Source organism: Trachurus japonicus, chromosome 14 (genome assembly GCF_045865225.1).
Source record: "Trachurus japonicus isolate A0001 chromosome 14, Traja_1.0".
Classification (NCBI taxonomy): domain Eukaryota; kingdom Metazoa; phylum Chordata; class Actinopteri; order Carangiformes; family Carangidae; genus Trachurus; species Trachurus japonicus.
In genome coordinates this window covers 883,107-902,370 of record NC_140920.1, presented here as the reverse complement: position 1 = coordinate 902,370, position 19,264 = coordinate 883,107, and the positions used below count along the sequence as shown (strand labels likewise).

Genomic DNA, 19,264 nt, shown 5'->3' with positions numbered 1-19,264 from the left:
TTATAGTTGTATGACTATTTATGCCATTGTAGTACCTAAATATTTGCATTTACATCATTTCGCCAGCAAAATGACCCCAGAAAGGGGTTTTGGCCCCTGTATCTTTCCAGCAGCTAGTTGACCGGGTTGTCCACCCAGGTTTTAATCCTTGAAGTTCCTAGATATAATTTCTGGTGTCAAAGCTTTTACAACGCTCCGTGTCCGTTTTTCAAAAAACTGGGATTTTGCCCCCTGGGTATATAGTAATTATTATGTTTAGACAAGGATCTTAGCTAGTCATATATAAGGAGAGGGGGTGGGAGTTTAGAAGTTTTACTTCTTCTCACTCCTTTTCGAATATGTGTTCTATATCTCATGTTTAAATGTTTTGTCTTATTCTCTTTTTTTATTATTTTATTTTCATATTCGAAATAAACACTTCAATCAATCAATCAATCAACCAACCAACCAACCAATCAATCGATAATTCTGACTGTGACTAAAGCAGCGGGTTTCTCTCTCTGGCAAGTTGGTCGGTTTAACTCTGCACATTATGTAATCTTATGGCGCATTTCCACTAGCACGGCTCGGCTCGATACGGCTCGGCACGGCACGGCTCGGCTCGGCTCGGTTTGGTTGTGTTTCCATTACAACTGAGTGTCACTAGTGCCGCCGTGACGTCATTTACACGGCGCCGAGCAACGCTCTAAACTCTGTAAATATATAACTTTAGCAACATTTGAAACATTTTCAGGCGAGAAAGTAGTCGTTTAGATCCCCAACGTGTTGAAAAACTGACAAAATACCAGCTGTTTACAATTTTGTTTCAACGAAGTCGGCGTTACTAAAGCTAGCCGTAGTGAGCAACGCACTTCCGGTTATTTTCACAAAATAAAACACCTGTTGCCTTTTATCATAAGGAAAGCCATTACGATAGAACTGGTGCTTTTACTTTGTAAACAGGAAGTGAACCTACCCTCGCTGTAGCTAGCTTTAAACCACCGTTTTGACTGCTCTCGTCCCGTTAACGGCATTTAACCGTTCAATATGCCTTACCGGAGAGTCTACCAGCTCCGAGATCGGCCTGGTTCATTGTAAAACATTTATTTATTGATGTAAATGTGGTGTTTTCTGTGCGTTCAGAACCCAAGGCAGTGCTGCTCTTCTTTCTAACCACAAACAAACTGCTGCTACAGCCACAATTGTTAGATTTCATCAATGAGACCAACATTTAAGAGTTTAACCAGCCGGTGGTAAACCTCTAAAAAGCCATCGGGGAAGTTAATTAGCGGTCTGTTCTCCTCGGGGTGACGGTGGTAGGCTGGCCGGCGGAGCACGTCAGGAGCCGGGCTGCTGCCTCTGTGATGTCGCGGTCGCTGCTCGGACCTGGAGCTTCACTTCTCCGAAAAACATCGGGGCAAACTTCTAAACAGCCGTCGTTTGGATAAACTAACCGCACATGGGGATCTAAACAGTTACTTTCTCGCATGAAAAAATATTAAAACTTAATAAAGTCACGTAATAACAGAGCCAGTCTAAATATTAGAAATTCTCTGGTAATAACAGGCTTCAGCAGGAACATTTCTGTTGTCGGTCGTCGCTTCCAGTGACGACACTCATCGGCCAATCAGTGGAAGGCAGTCGGCTGACGTCACGTTTTAGTAACGCTTCGGCTCGCTTGGAACCAGGGCTGAGGTGATACCAAAACTGTACCCGGTTGCAGGTACTGCGTGCTAGTGGAAACACGCAATAGCGCGCCGAGCCGTGCCGTACCGAGCCGAACCGTGCTAGTGGAAATGCGCCATAAATGTAATCGAGGATGAACTACATTTTGTGTTTCATTGTCCGTTATATGACGAAGCCAGAACAGGCAGTTTTTGTTTCAGAAAATGCAAAATGAGTTGAAACCTGAGTTGTTTTGGGCTGATGATGATGATGATGAGGTAAAGTTGGAACGGTTCTTCAGAAAAGAAAAGAAGTCTTTACTAGAGCTACTTTCATAAAAAGTGCCTGGTCCAAAAGAAAAAGTGAATTATTGATGTGAATTCCATGTGGTTTATGTTTCTGTTTGGTTTTGTTTTGTCTGTGCTCTGATGATTTTGCTTGTTGTCTAAATATGAAATGTGTCTTGTAAGCCCTTATAGGCTGGTGCATGACACTTAAATAAATATAAATATAAATTCATTCATTCATTCATTCATGCAGATGCTCTGAAGTAATGTGAAGATCACGTGTTTTTCTGTACTGTCTGCAGAAACTAAATAAAGAAATTTGGGAAAAAAACCTAAAGTTGAATGGGTGAGACACACATAAATACACACAGAAACACACGCACACACACACACACACACACTCACACACACACACACACACACACACACACACACACACACACACACTCACTCACTCACCGAGGCCGTAGGTGCGGGAGCAGGCGTGCTCCTGCAGCCAGGCCAACGTGGCCTCAAAGTTTCTTCTCGTCTCGTCACAGAATCTGTAGCAGCGGAGAAAATAACACACATCAATCACACAATATATCTTCAATATAATAAAAGTTATTTATTATTTTTTTTAATTTTCTAGTTTTTATGACTATTTTGTTCTGTTTTTGGGGGTAATTTTTTTTCTGACTTAAAGGGATAGTTCAACATTTAATCAAATTGGCCCATTGCCATAACCCCTATAGTCATAGCAGTAGGTTCGTTACCTTTAATTGTCGGTGCAAGCTGTTTTTAGAACGGCGGAGCAGAGCGTCACCAGACAAGAGTTGTTTTAGAGGTAAATTCAGACTGATTTCAAAATAAAAGTGACCTTCCAAAACGGATTCAGTTGCATAGTTTGCAAGGTGATGTAGATTTTCAAAGGAAAAGCCGACTCATTCTTTTTTCTTTTTTTCCCCTGTAAATTCAGATTGATATTGAGAGGAGAGAGAGTCACTCAGAAAATATCAGAACAGTCTGATGTGGCACCTTTATTTTGAAATCAGTCCTTACTAGGGATGTCACGATTACTTGTTTTCACAATTAATCGCGGTATTAAACGCCACAATTAATTGATCGTAAGGATTCCTAAATACCGTCACTTTCTGAAAAAGATGATGTTGGAGCCATATCTGCAGATGTGCGCCAAAGTAAAGGTATATGCACAGATACTGGTCCATTTATCTAAAGTAACACTGAATTGATAGGAATTAAAATGTCAGCGTGTCATTTCTATTTTAAAAAAATAATTAAAATAAACTTTAATATTTGGTCTAGATGACAATTAATGACTTAAATATTTCAAACACTTCCCCCCGGGGGATTAATAACTGGTCTTGTATTAAGAGATTAGTATTGTAATTATATTTTGACCATATTTGATTTTACACATTCAAAGAAAAAAGAAATGTATTGATGCATAATAATCGTGAATCGTAATACCGTGATTATTTCTCTGACAATAATCGTACCAAGAAAATCTATAATCGTGACATCCCTAGTCCTTACTGTGCGTTACCTGTAGAGAGGTGGGAGCTTCTCGCAGGATTTTGAAATCTCGTTAAGTCAGAAAAAAAATTACCCCGACAAACAGGATGAAAAAAAATCATAAAAATAAACCAAAAAATCAATTAATAAAAAAATAAAACCAGATTGAATGCAAAACGCTTCCGTAGCTCAGTGACTCACGTCTCCAGAGACTTGAGGGCTTCGTTGGCCTGTTGCTTCCACTCAGCGTCGCCATAGTCCAGATACCTGAAACACACAGCAAACACTTAATAGAAACAATGAACCTTCAAGTTTAGACATGAAATATTTAATTAAAACTAGGGCTGTCATAGTTAACACGTTAATCGCGATGCAATTAATTAAAAAAAATAACGCGTTAATATGCCCCCCATCAGAGTTTCCTGTTGTTATTCTCACATTCCTCAGTTTCCAGTTCAACACAAAGTTAATGGAGCTATTTTTTAAAATAGCATAAGAGAAATTCTGTTAACAGAATGGTTATGGACAGGATTCGTGTATGCAAAACACTGTGAAGTTGTCTACTACCTCTTCAGTTTGCATTTGCATTTTATGAGCTGTATTTTTGAAATAGACTTTTGTTAAGTTGCACTTTTGTATTTGAAAGAAGAAATAAAAGATAAAAGACATTCTATCTTTGTGTTTATCTGATTCTTTCTAACCAAGACACTTTGATAGGAATTGCTTTCTATTTTTAATATAGAGATTAGTCGTGAGTTAACTATGGAAAAAATCGCAATTAAAAAAATTAATAATTTGACAGCCCTAATTAAAACATTTACACATGAAGAAACAGACTCTTCTTCAATCTGCATTAATATGTTTGACCATGAAGGTGTCAAACATTCAGCGTGAACAGATTCAACAACAACATTAAAAACACTCAGATCACTTCTGTTATTCCAGTTGAAATAATTTCTTCTTGTTACTAATGAACAGATCTAATGATGTAATAAAAGATAAAATATAGTTTTTAATAGTTAAGACTGGTCGTGTTACTCACCACTGGTCACAGAGCGCCACCACACACTCATCAGCTGAGCGCGACATCACCTGTTTCTCTGGCTCCATGTAGATCATGGCCTCGCCCTGACACAGGTGGATATATACATTAATAATAATCAATACTAATTAATATACATTAATATTAACTAGGGGTATAACGAGATTAAACTCGACGATATTTCTCGTTGTGCTGCCACTACTTTAAAAAAAATCCTAGATGAAACACTGCACATAATATTGTTTGCACTTGAAAAAAAGAAAGAAATAATTAATTTTATTTTAACTTTTATACATTTTAGTTTTAGTTTCAATTTGTGGAAGAGGAAGTTAATTAAAAGCTCATGCTTACATCATGCATGTAAAGAGTTATAATAAAACATTTCTAAATGCATGTGCAACTCGGTTAAATAAAAGTCTGTTGGTCCAGTCAGATATTCTGTCGTTGTAGTTTTCTTAAAATCTCGACTCGTCTCGTTCTCGTGAGATGGGTGTATCATGTTTTATTCTGATTGGATGGTGTGTCATTTAGAAACAGCCTGACCTTCTCCACCATCGTCTTCTGGATCGGCTTCTTCACGTCCTGAACCTTCTGCCCTTTGTAGCCGTCCACCAGCATGATCTGACACACACACACAAACACAAACATCGTTAACATTGATGTTTGTTCTGCAGGAGAAATGTTCATTAACTATAACGGCTCAGTGTGAAGACACAAAAGAAATATCTTCTTCTTCCTCTTCCTGTGTTAACATGTATCGACCATAAATCCTCCAATAGCAGCTCTGGGCTTTTATCTGCTTCACCTGCTGAGCTGAGTCTACATGGGACAGGTTTTTATTTTATATTAAGGGATAGTTCAACATTTTTGTCAAATTGGCCCCATTGCCATAATAATCCCTATAGTCATAGCAGTAGGTTCGTTTTAACCTTTAATTGTCGGTGCAAGCTGTTTTTAGAACGGCGGAGCAGAGCCGTGAGCTGCTCAGAGCTACGCTACAGAGGAGGCTCATTGTGGGATTTGTCGGTTGGTTTCCCTCATCAAACTCATCAAATACACAATCCAACAACTCCACAACGCTCTGGTGGACAAGTTGTGAGCTGCACATTCACCAGGCTATGAGATAATAACACAACGTTACCACACAGAGTTGTTTTAGAGGGAAATACAGAGACTGTTGATGAAAAACTGTCCCTGAAGGCAACACGCATCAGCGGTTTTGCATGAATGTTTTGTTTTGTTTTGATACTTTAAGAGGAAAAAAAGGAAATGAATTACTGTTTTTTGTTGAATTATGTTTAAAACATATGTGTATATAATGTTGTTTATTGATGTGTGTACTTCTACAAGACCGAAATAAACCCATGATAATAAACTAAAAAAACTGTTGTGATAATGTGACAGAAATATAAAAAAAAAGCTTCTGATTGTTCCTGGTTTTCTCTGTTTGGACAATTACACTTATTATATATATATATATATTTCATACACTCAAACCCAACATAATTTCCCCGTGTTGGACAGAATCAACATGTGTAACAGCAGCTGATGAATAATGGAGTCCAGCCTGGAGGTGTGAATCCCTTTAAACCTTCAGCTGAATCCACAGAGGAGGGTTTTTGCTGCTTTTTTTTACCTTTTTTATTGTATTTCAGCTCATTATTCTGTATTTAAATCATTACCGGCCATCAGAGAGAGCGTAGAGACTCACCCCCTCGTAGAAACCCTTGAGGTAGACCTTCTCCTTGGCCTCGGCCAGCTTCTCCTTGTCGTTCTGACTCTGGATCTTCAGCTCGTCACAAACCAGAGGAGCCGAGAGGTTCCCGAAGCCGGGGATCTCTATGATGGGAACCTGAAACACACACACACACACACACACACAGACACACACAGACACACACAGACACACACACACACACACACACACACACACACACACACACACACACACACACACACACACACACACACACACACACACACACACACACACACACACACACACACACACACACACACACACACACACACACACACACACATTAAATTAATTCACATTCAGATTTACTTTATTTTCACATTTGCATCTTGCAGCTCATCTTACCGGCTCGAAAGGCAAAACCATCTTGTCTTCAATTCCATACTTTTCCCTCAGAGCCTTTAACAAAAACAGAGGAATTAATACATATTATATTAAAATATACAGAATGTGTTTTAAATAATACATTGTTTGGGTTTTTTTAAAGCAAGACAAGACAGGCAAAACATTGTTTTTCCATGCACTGATCAATTTTGAGATTTTGGGCTATTTTGCCTCTCAAACATGTCTTTCACATGTCAAAATAGTGGAAAGAAACGGTAGAAAATCCACATTAAGGTTTTTATTTTACTTCATTTTGTCTCTTTCATCATAAATTTCTCCTACATTCAGTCTGACCCATGTCATGTCAGGTATAGTTGTCGTCCATATTAAAACTCTTGAATGTGCCAAACTACACAGACAGACACACACACACACAGAGCTGAAGAGTTTAGATTTTCACATTCAGACAAAATTATTAATGATCCACGACCCAGTGACAGAGAAAACCATCACGTGTAGTGCGGCCTGGATGTAACATGTCATGTAACGCACTGAAATCTTCAAATATTCACTTTAGACGAGACACTACAGGCAAAAACACTGTTTTTTCATGCATCACTTTTGAGATTTTGGGCTAGTTTTCTTCCTTAACATGTCTTCTCTCAGAAAAGTCCAAAGAAATGGTAGAAAATCCACATTAAGGTTTTTATTTTACTTCATTTTGTCTCTTTTCGTCTGTAGATTTCTCCTAAATTCACCAAAAGTTATTCTGACCCATGTCATGTCAGGTGTCATTGTAAAGCTGTCTTCTTTCTGAACAATGATTAAAAAAATTGTCGTTTCCTTTGTATCCACAACTAATCCTAAAAGTAGGATTGACAATAACAATCTCTGTAATTTTACAGTCCAAGTCTTTAAAGGCCGTTTCCTCAGAAAGAGTTTTTCAGACTCAGACTCCTCTCTAGAAATCTCCACTTCAGCAGCACTTCCAGACACCAAACCTTCCACTTTGATCCCTTTCTATATTCTGAAGGTTTTTACAGAGGGGATTGTTGATATATCATTCACAGCCTCATTTATACAACATTTTATTACTACAAACATGGACAAATTTGATTTTTTTTTTAGGGCTGGTGACAGTATTTTCTCATTTACAGAGTGATAAAAAGAGATGTCCACAATCCTCCTCTGGAAAAACTAAAGACTCTAATATGTCAACAAAATAAAACAAGGATTTTGAAAGTAGCTTTATTCATTGTTCAGATTTCTGTTCTGGAAATATATGCAAATTAGCGCATATTTAATCAGATATTGCCTCATTTAGATATTTAAACATAACATTTGACAAAACTTGTAATACAAAAAATATTTGTCTTAATGTGAGTGATAAACTTGGGAAGTTTCATGGTGATATCTGTTAGTTTAAATTTTTACCCTGTTCACAGAGATTTAATCCATCTGAACTTTTAAACCAGTTGGACATCAGATCAGACTGCTCTAAGAGCTGTTAGATTCATCTCCAAACTGCATTTGCTTCTGTTTTTTTGTGCTTGTTCTTAATTTGAGGTATAATTCAATTTACTTATTTTTATTTTGTATTAAAGGTAGACATGTGTGAGCTGACCTGTTTCTTCTTGATGTCCCTGAGAGCAGCGATGTCGTCGGGAGCGTCGGAGGGAACGCTGGTGACCACGCCGGTACCTGACGACGACGACGACGACACATTAACACGTTTTATACAAAGTCAAAGCTGACAACTTTATTTATACAGCTGCAGAGAAACTAAAGCAAAGACAATAAGACACATGAGGTTTATTATTAACCCTTCACAGTCTGTATTCCTCTCTCCTGGTCTCCTATTAATGAATCTATTGTATTAAACCTTGTAAAACCTCGGCCCTGTGATGCACAATCAAGTATTTACATCCTTTTTTTTGTTCAGGACAACCTGGGCTTTCAGAATATTAACGCTGTAGTGGCGTCATGTGAATGTAGAAAAAGATATATGATAATAATAAGTAGCGGTGTGCCAAAAAAATCGATTCACATAAGAATCGCAATTCTCATTTAATACGATTCAGAATCGATATAAAATGTCCCAAAATCGATTTTAAAAAATAAAACATTGAAACAAATTCTAAGGAAAATCCATTTCCTTAGAATTAAAAAAAAAGCAGCATGTCTAACTGCACTATTTTATAAAAAAATAAAAAGGCACTTTTAATTTTGTTACTTAAGCAATATGTGATATTGCTTTTATGCAACAGTTTCAACAATTCCATCTAAGCATGGATAAATATTTAAAACTCAATAAATGTGAAAAAGACACTCTAGTCGTTCTGTCTTGTAAAGCAGACTGGAGTAGATCATGAGGATCCTTTCACACCGACAGACTGAACAGGGTTTATACAGGAATCTTGAAGTTCATTCTAACACCTTTTTAAGACTTTTTCAAGACCTTCTCAATATTTTTCAACACCTCACCGCCGCTTCAAGCTGTAACCATTTACATCAGTGACACTTTCAACTTTTAGTTGGTGATAAAGACTAGAATAGACCACTATGATGCAACAGAATTCAAAATAGGCTGGGTTAAGGCAAAGTTTATAAAAGAAAACCCCCCAAAAAACATTGCTCCACTCTCAAAAAACAAAAACAACAATCTTCTTTTCTTTTTTTATGTACCGGTTCATCTTTGTTTTTTAAAAATGAATAAATTCACACACTTTCACAATGTGTTTTAGGACTCAAACTCTTGGACAGCTAATTCAGAAAAAATACCTTCAATATTTAAGACTTTATAAAGTCGTGAAAAGACTTTTTAATACTTTTTAAGTGTCTTAATTTTCCCCAAATTGATTTATCACCTTTTAATACTTTTCAAGACCCAGCGGATACCCTGCTGAAGCAGAAATCATTAGGAATCAAATCGTTTTGAATCGAAAATCCATTTTGAATTGAATCGTAGCCCCAAAACATAGAGTCTAATCGAATCGTGAGAAAGTAAAAGATTCCCACCCCTAGTGATAAGTTGTGACGGTACCTTTGTCCTCCTTGATGGTGAGCATGGGCAGAGCGTAGATGAGCTTGTAGGAGGTGAGAGGAGCGCTGAGGGCGCTGCCCAGGATGTCCTGCACACGGAGAAAAACAACGTCACACATCAACAACACACTGAATACCGATCAGAACATTAAGATTCACTTATTCCTGTTTTAAAAAAAGAAGAGCATTACATTTGCAATTATTTTAAATGGGAGAATAACATCATTAAATATTTAGGAATAAAAAATTCCAAAGGATCAATGTATAACCATATATATGCAATTAATTATTTGCCAATTACTAAAGAAATAAATACAGATTTAAATAAATTGACTTATATAATCGAATAGATAAATTAGTGCATGTGCATCTTCACTGGCCACACGATTCAATTTGATTACGATTCATCAGACTACGATTCGGTTCCATTCATTTATTATTATTTATTTATCCTCAATTTTCTATGTTGTTGTTAAATAGAAAATATCATTTAAATGCATTTTCACAGCAGCTTCTCTGGAGTCAGGAGAACACACAAAGAAAAAGAAAAGGCCTATAGCCCATTACTTGAATGAATTGTTTGAATTTAAAAGTCGATTATGTGACATAACTGCATCGATTCAGAATCTCGATGCACCTTTGAAACCATTATTTTCAGCTCCACTAATATAATAGATTTAGTTAAAACGAACATTGTTCCATGATTTATTTTTCTCTTTCTATCAATACCTGTAGAAATACCTGAAATACAATTAACAGAGTGGAAGAGAATGCTTATTTCCTCTCACTCGTTTGTGCCTTTTTATGTTTTATTTCTCTGTCTTTGTATACTGTGAAATAAATGACTCAATAAAAGTAAAGTTAAAGGGATAGTTCACCCAAAATTGAAATTCAGGGTGAACTACTAGAAGTTTCAGAGTCCTCCGTGGCTTCTCTGAGTTACAGGGGGTCTCGGCGTAGCAGTGCATGTCCATATGACGGTTGCAAGTGGATACCAACTGTCTTCGTAACAAAAAGACACACCAAAAAACATCCAGATACCTCCATGCTGCTCGTATGTAATGTCCGTCTTGTATTGAAGCCCCGAAATGAGAAATTGTCCCGAAAAAAATTAAATAAGTCTATATTTCAAGCTTGAAACACAGAATTTTTTTCGGAACAATTTCGCATTTAGAGTTTTAGAGTTTAGAGTTTATTTATTTAGCACACAAATTTCAATGGTGCAAGGAGGGAACGAAGCCGGTTGGCTTGTACATAGGTTCCACCCCTATAACAAATTACAACAAGACAAATTTCAATGGCTAACAAATAAACATTAAAAAAAAAAAAGAGATAAAGTGCAGACATAATCAATGTTATATGAGCAAAAATGAACAGAAATGAGAAAAAAATAAAGAAATAAAGTGCAAAGTGATTCGGTAACAAATAAAGACAATAGAGATAATATACAAAAAATTAATTAATTAAACTCATAAAAAGACAAAGTAAGGATGTGGGATATGGAGAGAGCGAAAGAGAGAGAGGAAAGAGCTGGAAATTCAAGAGAAGTTGAGATGTATTTTTAACTGCTTTTTAAAAAGTGAATAAGAAGAAATGGATCTTAATGAAGGAGGTAGTCCATTCCAAAACATAGGACCTCTATAAGTCGTATTAAACTGATGGTGTGATGTGTGGGTGAAGGGTAAATATAGAGTAAGATTATTACTGTGTCTAGTGCGGTGAGAATGTAGCTACATTATGAGTGAAGGTAAAGAAATTTCAGGGCTTCAATACAAGACGGACATACAGACGAGCAGCATGGAGGTATTTGGATGTTTTTTGGTGTGTCTTTTTGTTACGAAGACAGTTGGTATCCATTAGCAACCGTCATATGGACATGCACTGCTACGCCGAGACCCCCTGTAACTCAGAGAAGCCACGGAGGACTCTGAAACTTCTCCCAGCCCTTAATAGTCCACATGAGGGGGAGGAGATAATGAGTTTTGAAATTTAAATTTTGGGTGTAAACTATCCTTTTAAGAAAAACAAAAAGCAGGAAGTTGTAGTTGTGTCTCTCTACCTGTCCCAGTATCTCCATGATGACCGGCACCACTCCGTTGTCCTTGGTGAAGCCCTGGTAGGACATGTTCCTGGCCGACCGCCGGGTGGCGATGAACACGTCCCCGTTGGCCGTCTCGAAGGCGACGTACTTCATGTCGGGCCGCACCCAGCAGTTGGTCTGACCGAACATGGTCTCTGGTCTCAGGGTGGCCGCCACCAGGAAGATGTTCTTCCCCTTCATCCCGCTGGGAGGACGAGGACGAGACGACGACAATAACAACTCTTAGTGAAATCATTCTTCTACACAAACACTTTGTCAGGATGGAAACCAGATCAACTTCATATACGCCCTGCGCCCCTTTATAATATCAATATTTATCTACTAGGGCTGCAACTAACGACTATTTTCATTGTCGATTAATCTGTTGATTATTTAAACATTAATCGATTAGTTGTTTGGTCAATAAAATGTCGAAAAAATGTTGTAAAACATCAATCAGTGTTTCTCAAACCACCAGACGACATCGTCCTCTAATGTCTTGTTTTGTCCACAAACCAAAGAGAGACTCAGTTTATTGTCATAAAGGAACAAAGAAACCAGAAATATTCACATTGAAGAAGCTGCAATCAGAGAATCTGGACTTTTTTTCTTTAAAAAAATTACTCAAACTGATTATTAGATTATCAAAATAGTTGACGATTAATTTAATAATCGATTATATTGTTCGATTAATCGATTAATTGTTGCAGCTCTATTATGAAGTATGTATTTTTACAAATAAAGCATTAAATGAAGACAATATACCTGGACACTTTAAGGATTATTTTTAGACCAAACTCAGAGGTTTGCTCTCATTTAAAGAGAAAGTCTGGTCGTTTTTCTTTGCCTTTTGTTCATTTCTTTTGATTTTGTATCTATCTTTGTGATTTGTGCATACCTTATTTTATTCTTCTTCCTCTGAAACCACTGAAACTTTACTGAGTTTATTAATATCAGATTTATACTGGTGGATGTCTGGTTCTTCCCAGTCAGACTTAGTTAAAATCCTCAGAGTTTAAGGGTGAGACAGACTTTAATGAAGCTGTAGAAGCTGTTGTTACCTGCTGTAAAAGACTTTGGACTTGAATTTGGCCGTGTACGGTTCGACTATCTTCATCTTGATGAGCGTGTACTCCTGAGGTCCGACTCCCTGCAGATCGGAGAGAAACGAAACAGCTGTCAGATCAGATTTTATTTTTCCTGATATTCAAGATTTTGTGCCGACATCATTTTCCAAAATCCAATTCAAATGTTCTTCATCCTCAGCAAACAGCAAGAAAAGACAAACAGAGTAAACTAGTGTGTATCTGTGTGTGTGTTTATAAACATGTTAACGAGCTCCAGGTGGATTGTTTATGAACCTTAACGAGCTCTGGCCTGAGGCTCAGAGGTTACCACGGCAACTTGAGGCGGTTGCCAATGACGATAGAGGCCCCCCAGGCTGAGGCAAACAGAAACATGGAGAAAAAGAGCGATTTTCTGCCTCTGCACTGGTCTCGCATTTAGGCTTACTGTGACAAAACGGTAACTCCTATCAGAACAAAACACAGATCAACGGTGCTGTAAGGACTTCCTGAACGATTTGGTGTGATTTTGGTGTTTCTACAGTAAATATTTTGGAGACACTTGCGAGTTTAAAACAGGCGTCTGTTCTGCTTCTCTCAGAAAATCTTTGTATTGGAGTCAATGAGGAGCAGAGACAGACGTGGCCGCACTTAGAGGCTGACAATTCAAATTCTGTAAGTCTCTCTGATATTTTGAGCACATTGTGAGAGACAGAACAAGTTTGTCTACAAATTTTTCAAAAAATCATGTGTGTGGAGTGTAAATTGTGGCCGGGAGGAGTGTGGAAAGAAGAATTTTTCTGGGCTCTCTCCCACTCTGACCGATGATGTCACCCACTCTCACACGAACATTCCGTGCAATACACACCCATTATAAACTCATAATTTCTCCAAAAATGATCATGGTCATTGATCAGGGATTGATCAAAAACTATATGACCTATCAAAACATGGAGTAATACGACAATACACAAGACTTGTGTCTACTGTTTAAAGTTTAAATGGAGTCTCTAGGTGAAAGTATGCCTGAGCAATAGACGTTTGAAAAACTCCAATGATTGTTCTTTTTCACTCTTTATTCCCATTGACTTCAATGCAAAAAATTTTGCATGTAGGAAGATGGAAGATGAAAAATAAGTAGGAAAAAATCCACACAATAACAATAGTGCCCTAATTAAACCAAGTGTTTTTAGTACAATGATTTCAAACACAAACTTTATTGTCAATCATTGTGAGAACAGGTTCTTTAAAAGTGATTAAACACATTAAAGTGTGAGTTTACCTCTCCAGTCTGCCTGTCGTGGTCCATGCACGGCTGCCCGTCCTTAGGTGAGTAGATGGTGTACCTGCACAGAGGACAAGGACAGAGATATTAATGCAAAACAACTTTACAAATCTAATTAATTCACTGTAGATCTAAAGGCACAGGAGACAGGTAAAGAACAGGCTGAAAAACACCTCACCTTTTACCAAACTTGATCTTCTTCCTCTCCTTCAGAGTAACAAACTGCCAGCGGACGAAGGAGTCGTAGAACGGGTTCACGTCCGTGGTGATGAAGGAACGCCGCCAGTCCACCTGTCGGGTCACAACACGACGCCACGGGTAAGTACAGGTGCAACGGATCACAGCTGAAAGGTGTGTGTAGTGTAGTGTGTAGCCGAATAAACATGCAATTAAAAAAATTCTGCAGCTCTATCTGTGTTTATTTCATCAACATGTTTACTAGGGGTGGGAATCTTTTACTATCTCACGATTAGTTTCGATTCTGATTTCTGTGGCTACGATTCGATTCAAGATCGATTTTCGATTCAAAACGATTTGATTCCTAATGATTTCTGCTTCAGTCTGTCGGTGTTAAAGGATCCTCATGATCTCCTCCAGTCTGCTTTACAAGACAGAATGACTAAAGCGTCTTTTTCACATTTATTGAGTTTTAAACATTTATCCATGCTTAGATGGAATTGTTGAAACTGTTGCATAAAAGCAATATCACACATTGCTTAACTCATTGAGTGCCAACCACGTAATTTCTCGTTTTTCGTTCCCATGCGTTGAGTGCCAAAAACGAAATTTTCGTTTTTTGCTTTTTTTTTAAATTATGAAAATAGACACTTTAATACACATTATATGTAAATTTGGGGACTCTACGACGAGGAGAACTGAAATAGATGACGATCAAAGTCACATGACAGCTCATGATCTGGAAGTTTTTATCATAACTCAGCTTCTGCAAACGGAGTTCTGCATGCAGATGCAGCAGCTGCTCCGCTGCTGCTCTGCTCTCACCCGCGAGGCTGCAGCAGCTGGGAGCTGAACCAGGAAGCTCTCAGCCCACTGTCCCGCCCGGTCTTCATCTGGAGCAACACCGTGTCCTCCCCAAAGTCCTCCCGCGGTAAAATCTGATGGTCTCTGGACCAAAGCAGACCGGCACCACCGACCCGTACCACAGAAGGACCGCGACCACCGGCGGGACCGGTGTTCGCGAGCCGCTGTGGCCGGCAGAGCCTCACGTTCCGCGGCGAGAGGCTGTGACACGGCACGGTGCGTCTGTGTTATTGCTGTTTAGTGGCGCCCCCCCCGCCCCCGATGGTGGTTTTGTGAATAGAACAACAATTGTTGTGTATATTTATCTTATACGAGCCCTTTGATCCAGAAATGCGAGTGTGAGAAGAGCGACAGGCACAAACAGAGCACCTTTCATAAAAGACGCTCTATCTCCTTTTCTAGAAAAAAAGGAGGGATTTTGGTGAAACCCAGCCATGTTTAGCTTGACTTTTCTCAGGAACGGAGGCACGTAGAAACAAACGGTTTGTGGCCATTTGAAGGATAAAGTTAAACCTTTCAAATGAGCTACAGTATGTGTTGGTGGCAATAATATAGAATACACTATGGCTCTAAAATAAAAAGTCAAATATGGTCTAATTTGCCGGTACACTTGACTAAAACTTTGGAAAGGAGCGCGGCACTCAATGAGTTAAGTAACAAAATTAAAAGTGCCTCTTTATTAAAAAAGGGTTAGCCTTTTAAATTCTAAGGAAATGGAGGCCGACAGTCGGCAGATTTGTATCATTTTTTCATTTTTTAAGATCGATTTTGTGACATTTTATATCGATTCTGAATCGTATTAAATGAGAATTGCTAAATGATTCTTATGTTAATCGATTTTTTGGCAGACCCCTAATGTTAACTACCCCCAGATGTTTATTCCAGCTCCATGATCTTCTACAACAGCTCAAAAGTGAACTGGACGACGCTCATAAACACGTGAACTTGGATTTCCTTGTGTGTTTTCTACTGTACGAAGGGTCAGATGATTAAAAACAGCTTCTTGCTCCAGTTGGATCATTGTATTATATTGATTATATTATATTGAGTCACCTTGACGCCCATCTGTTTGAGGTCTTTGACGGCCAGAGGAGGGAAGTACTCCAGCCAGTGCTCGGCGCTGGCGAAGCTGCAGATCTCCTGGTCGCTGAGGCCCAGAGACCTCATGATGTCCCACTGGAAGGTCGACGATCCGGCTTTGGCCACAGCTTTACTCTAGCAGAGGGAAAATAAACATAGATACAAAGACTCACTGACATGTTCATGAAATAAAGCTTCTTGTCCAGTAGGTTTGATACTAATGTTTACATGGTTCATACAGAGCCAGGTTAAGCTGTTACAATGGGTTCACATCAAATACACAGATACCAACTTCTTAATTAATCCCTTTAGGAAACAAAACAAGCTTTAGTTATTCTGCTCTCTCCGTCGGCTCCAAACCTTTTTGCCTTTTGCTTTGTCCTTGATGATGATTTCATCCGAAGTCTCTGGCTTCTCCTTCTCCTCTTCGTCCTCGTCAGGAAACTGTGGCGGGTTTCCGTACAGCTCCATCTCCCTCTTCAGCTTGTCTGCACACGCCTGGTGGAAACATAATGAGCACGTATGAACATCGTGTTAACCTTAAAACTACAAACCTCCAACTGTAACTCAGTGGTACAAAGACATTTTTAGAGACTAAGTGCCAAGATAAAAAGGAAAAGACGACACTTTAATGGACACATGGTTACCTCTGATGAGGAAACACAGCTGACCGATGCTAAGAAATGTTTTCTTTAACATGTACAAGGACACATATTACTTAATTTGTTGATATGTTATTGCTTTCTTTCTATCTGTTTCAATTTTGTCTTATTTTATTGTTTTTTCATCGTTTTCTACTCTATTTAATATTTACTTATTCATTTCCCCCCTCTAGATCAGACCACTAGGCTACTTATTGACGTATGGTTGTATGAAGGGCTGGGTTTAAAAAAAAACGATCTTCCAATTCATATCGATCTTTATTTGAAAGATCTGATATTAATTCATTCATTCATTCATAAATCAATTTTTTAATAGAGCCATTTCCTGTTTGTTAGTCTCACACGATTACGGGCGAGATCACAGAGCAGCACGCTGCTGTTTACATTAACTATTAAAATGTGCACATTGATTATAGAGCTTGAATCATAATAATTAAATAAAATGTGCATTAATGTAACTGCTGCACCAGGTTAGTGTACCATCTTTGTACACTAAATCTCTTTCATAACCGAATAATAAGCAAAATTGATTGAAATATCTCTAAATGAAACAATATCTAATCGAATCAGAAATCGAATCAAATCAGTAAATCTGCAGCGATACCCAGCCTGAGTTATATAATTATACATTGTTGTAATGCAAGTTCTGAAAATGAAATGAAATCAGATTATTTAATAATAAAACTGAAACTACTTGACTGTGCATCATCATCTCAGTGAGCCAGTCACCTTGATGGGCATCCCGGTGCAGTGCAGCCCGAAGGGGAAGAGGCACTTCTTCCCTCGCATCATCTGATACCCGATGCCAAACTGCAGAAACAGAGGGAGAGATGATGAGCTGAAGATCTAAAGCTCTGGTTACAAAATCATAGGTGAACATTTAAAGGGATAGTTCAACATTTTGGCAAATTGGCCGATTGCCATAAGTAGTCATAGCAGTAGGTTCGTTACCTTTAATTGTCGGTGCAAGCTGTTTTTAGAAGCAGAGCTACGCTACGGAGGCTCATGGGATTTTTTGATTTTGTTTCCCTCATCAAATTCATCAAATACACAATCCAACAACTCCACAACGCTCTGGTGGACAAGTTGTGACCTGCACATTCACCACGCTATGAGATAATAACACAACGTTACCACACAGAGTTGTTTTAGAGGGAAATACAGAGACTGATGATGAAAAACTGTCCCTGAAGGCAACGTGCATCAGAGGTTTTGCATGAATTTCCCTCTACAACAACTCTGTGTGGTAACGTTGTGTTATTATCTCATAGCGTGGTGAATGTGCAGCTCACAACTTGTCCACCAGAGCGTTGTGGAGTTGTTGGATTGTGTATTTGATGAGTTTGATGAGGGAAACCAAGAAATCCCATAATGAGCCTCCGTAGCGTAGCTCTGAGCAGCTCACGGCTCTGCTCCGCCGTTCTAAAAACAGCTTGCACCAACAATTAAAGGTAACGAACCTACTGCTATGACTATAGGGATTATTATGGCAATGGGCCAATTTGCCAAAATGTGGAACTATCCCTTTAACTTCTCGCCTCCAGACTCACCTCACACTTGGACAGGCTGAAGGTGTGGCCCAGGTGCAGCCGGCCGTTCATGTACGGGTACGGGAAGGTGACAAAGTATTTGTTTTTGCTGGAAGAGACAAACACACGATCAGTTTGAGTCTCTGACATTTAACTTTATTCTATTATTGTTAAACAGCACAGATTCACCACAGCTTCAGCCACCACACTTGTTCAGCTCGTTTATCATCATCAACATCAACATCACAGTTAAAGTATTTGTCAGGAAGAGGAAGCATTCCTGAGTGCAACCAGAGATCATTAATGCTTCCTTCACCTGCACCTGGTTCAGGTGTGTAATAGAGAGAGAGTATATAGGCTCAGTCACCAATGAAGTCAAACACTCCTTGGTCTTTAGTCTTTTGTCACTTGCAGTATTTATCTAGTCATATGGTCAGCTGGTGCAAAATAATAGACATTAATAAGCTGCTATAGTTCAAAACAGAGCTGCCTGATTGGCCATTTAATGCTCCATACACACACAAATATCACATACTGTATATGCACACGCAACTATTCTGGTTAACAGAACTCAAGTAAAGCCTGTTGGTGTTTTTTAGAAATGTGTTATCTAGAGAGTTATCTCCATATTTCTTCTACCAGGTCGTAACCACAAGTCATTACACTAGGAACGCCAGCTTGGCTATTTTAACTCCTCCAATCACCAAAACAAACCTCCTCAAAAACACATTTATATACTGCTCTATAATGTCTTGGAACGTTTTGCCTTTTGTGTTGTTCTTACTTATTGTGGTAGTAATGTAGTTATTTCTTTTCTTTTTACATTTATATTGGTGCTCTGACACTGTGTAGTTAATAACTGTAATGTATGTGCTTGCAAACCAGCAGCTTTTTCCTTTCTTTCTTTCTT

At 38.5% G+C, this 19,264-nt stretch overlaps 1 protein-coding gene across 1 annotated transcript in view; it reads right to left on the bottom strand.

Moving 5' to 3' along the window:
* The window catches only part of lars1b (leucyl-tRNA synthetase 1b), a 54,649-nt gene that overhangs the window by 34,136 nt on the left and 1,249 nt on the right, over positions 1 to 19,264 (bottom strand). The window contains exons 3-18 of the mRNA XM_085796961.1: positions 18,376 to 18,463; positions 17,555 to 17,635; positions 16,524 to 16,661; positions 16,137 to 16,298; positions 14,221 to 14,333; positions 14,040 to 14,103; positions 12,755 to 12,843; positions 11,673 to 11,898; positions 9,615 to 9,702; positions 8,196 to 8,272; positions 6,593 to 6,646; positions 6,200 to 6,340; positions 5,032 to 5,109; positions 4,489 to 4,574; positions 3,648 to 3,713; positions 2,391 to 2,473 (exon numbers count right to left, since the gene is read on the bottom strand). Of these exons, the coding sequence (XP_085653087.1) occupies positions 2,391 to 2,473; positions 3,648 to 3,713; positions 4,489 to 4,574; positions 5,032 to 5,109; positions 6,200 to 6,340; positions 6,593 to 6,646; positions 8,196 to 8,272; positions 9,615 to 9,702; positions 11,673 to 11,898; positions 12,755 to 12,843; positions 14,040 to 14,103; positions 14,221 to 14,333; positions 16,137 to 16,298; positions 16,524 to 16,661; positions 17,555 to 17,635; positions 18,376 to 18,463 (1,634 nt within the window). The remainder of the gene's footprint in view (positions 1 to 2,390; positions 2,474 to 3,647; positions 3,714 to 4,488; positions 4,575 to 5,031; positions 5,110 to 6,199; positions 6,341 to 6,592; positions 6,647 to 8,195; positions 8,273 to 9,614; positions 9,703 to 11,672; positions 11,899 to 12,754; positions 12,844 to 14,039; positions 14,104 to 14,220; positions 14,334 to 16,136; positions 16,299 to 16,523; positions 16,662 to 17,554; positions 17,636 to 18,375; positions 18,464 to 19,264) is intronic.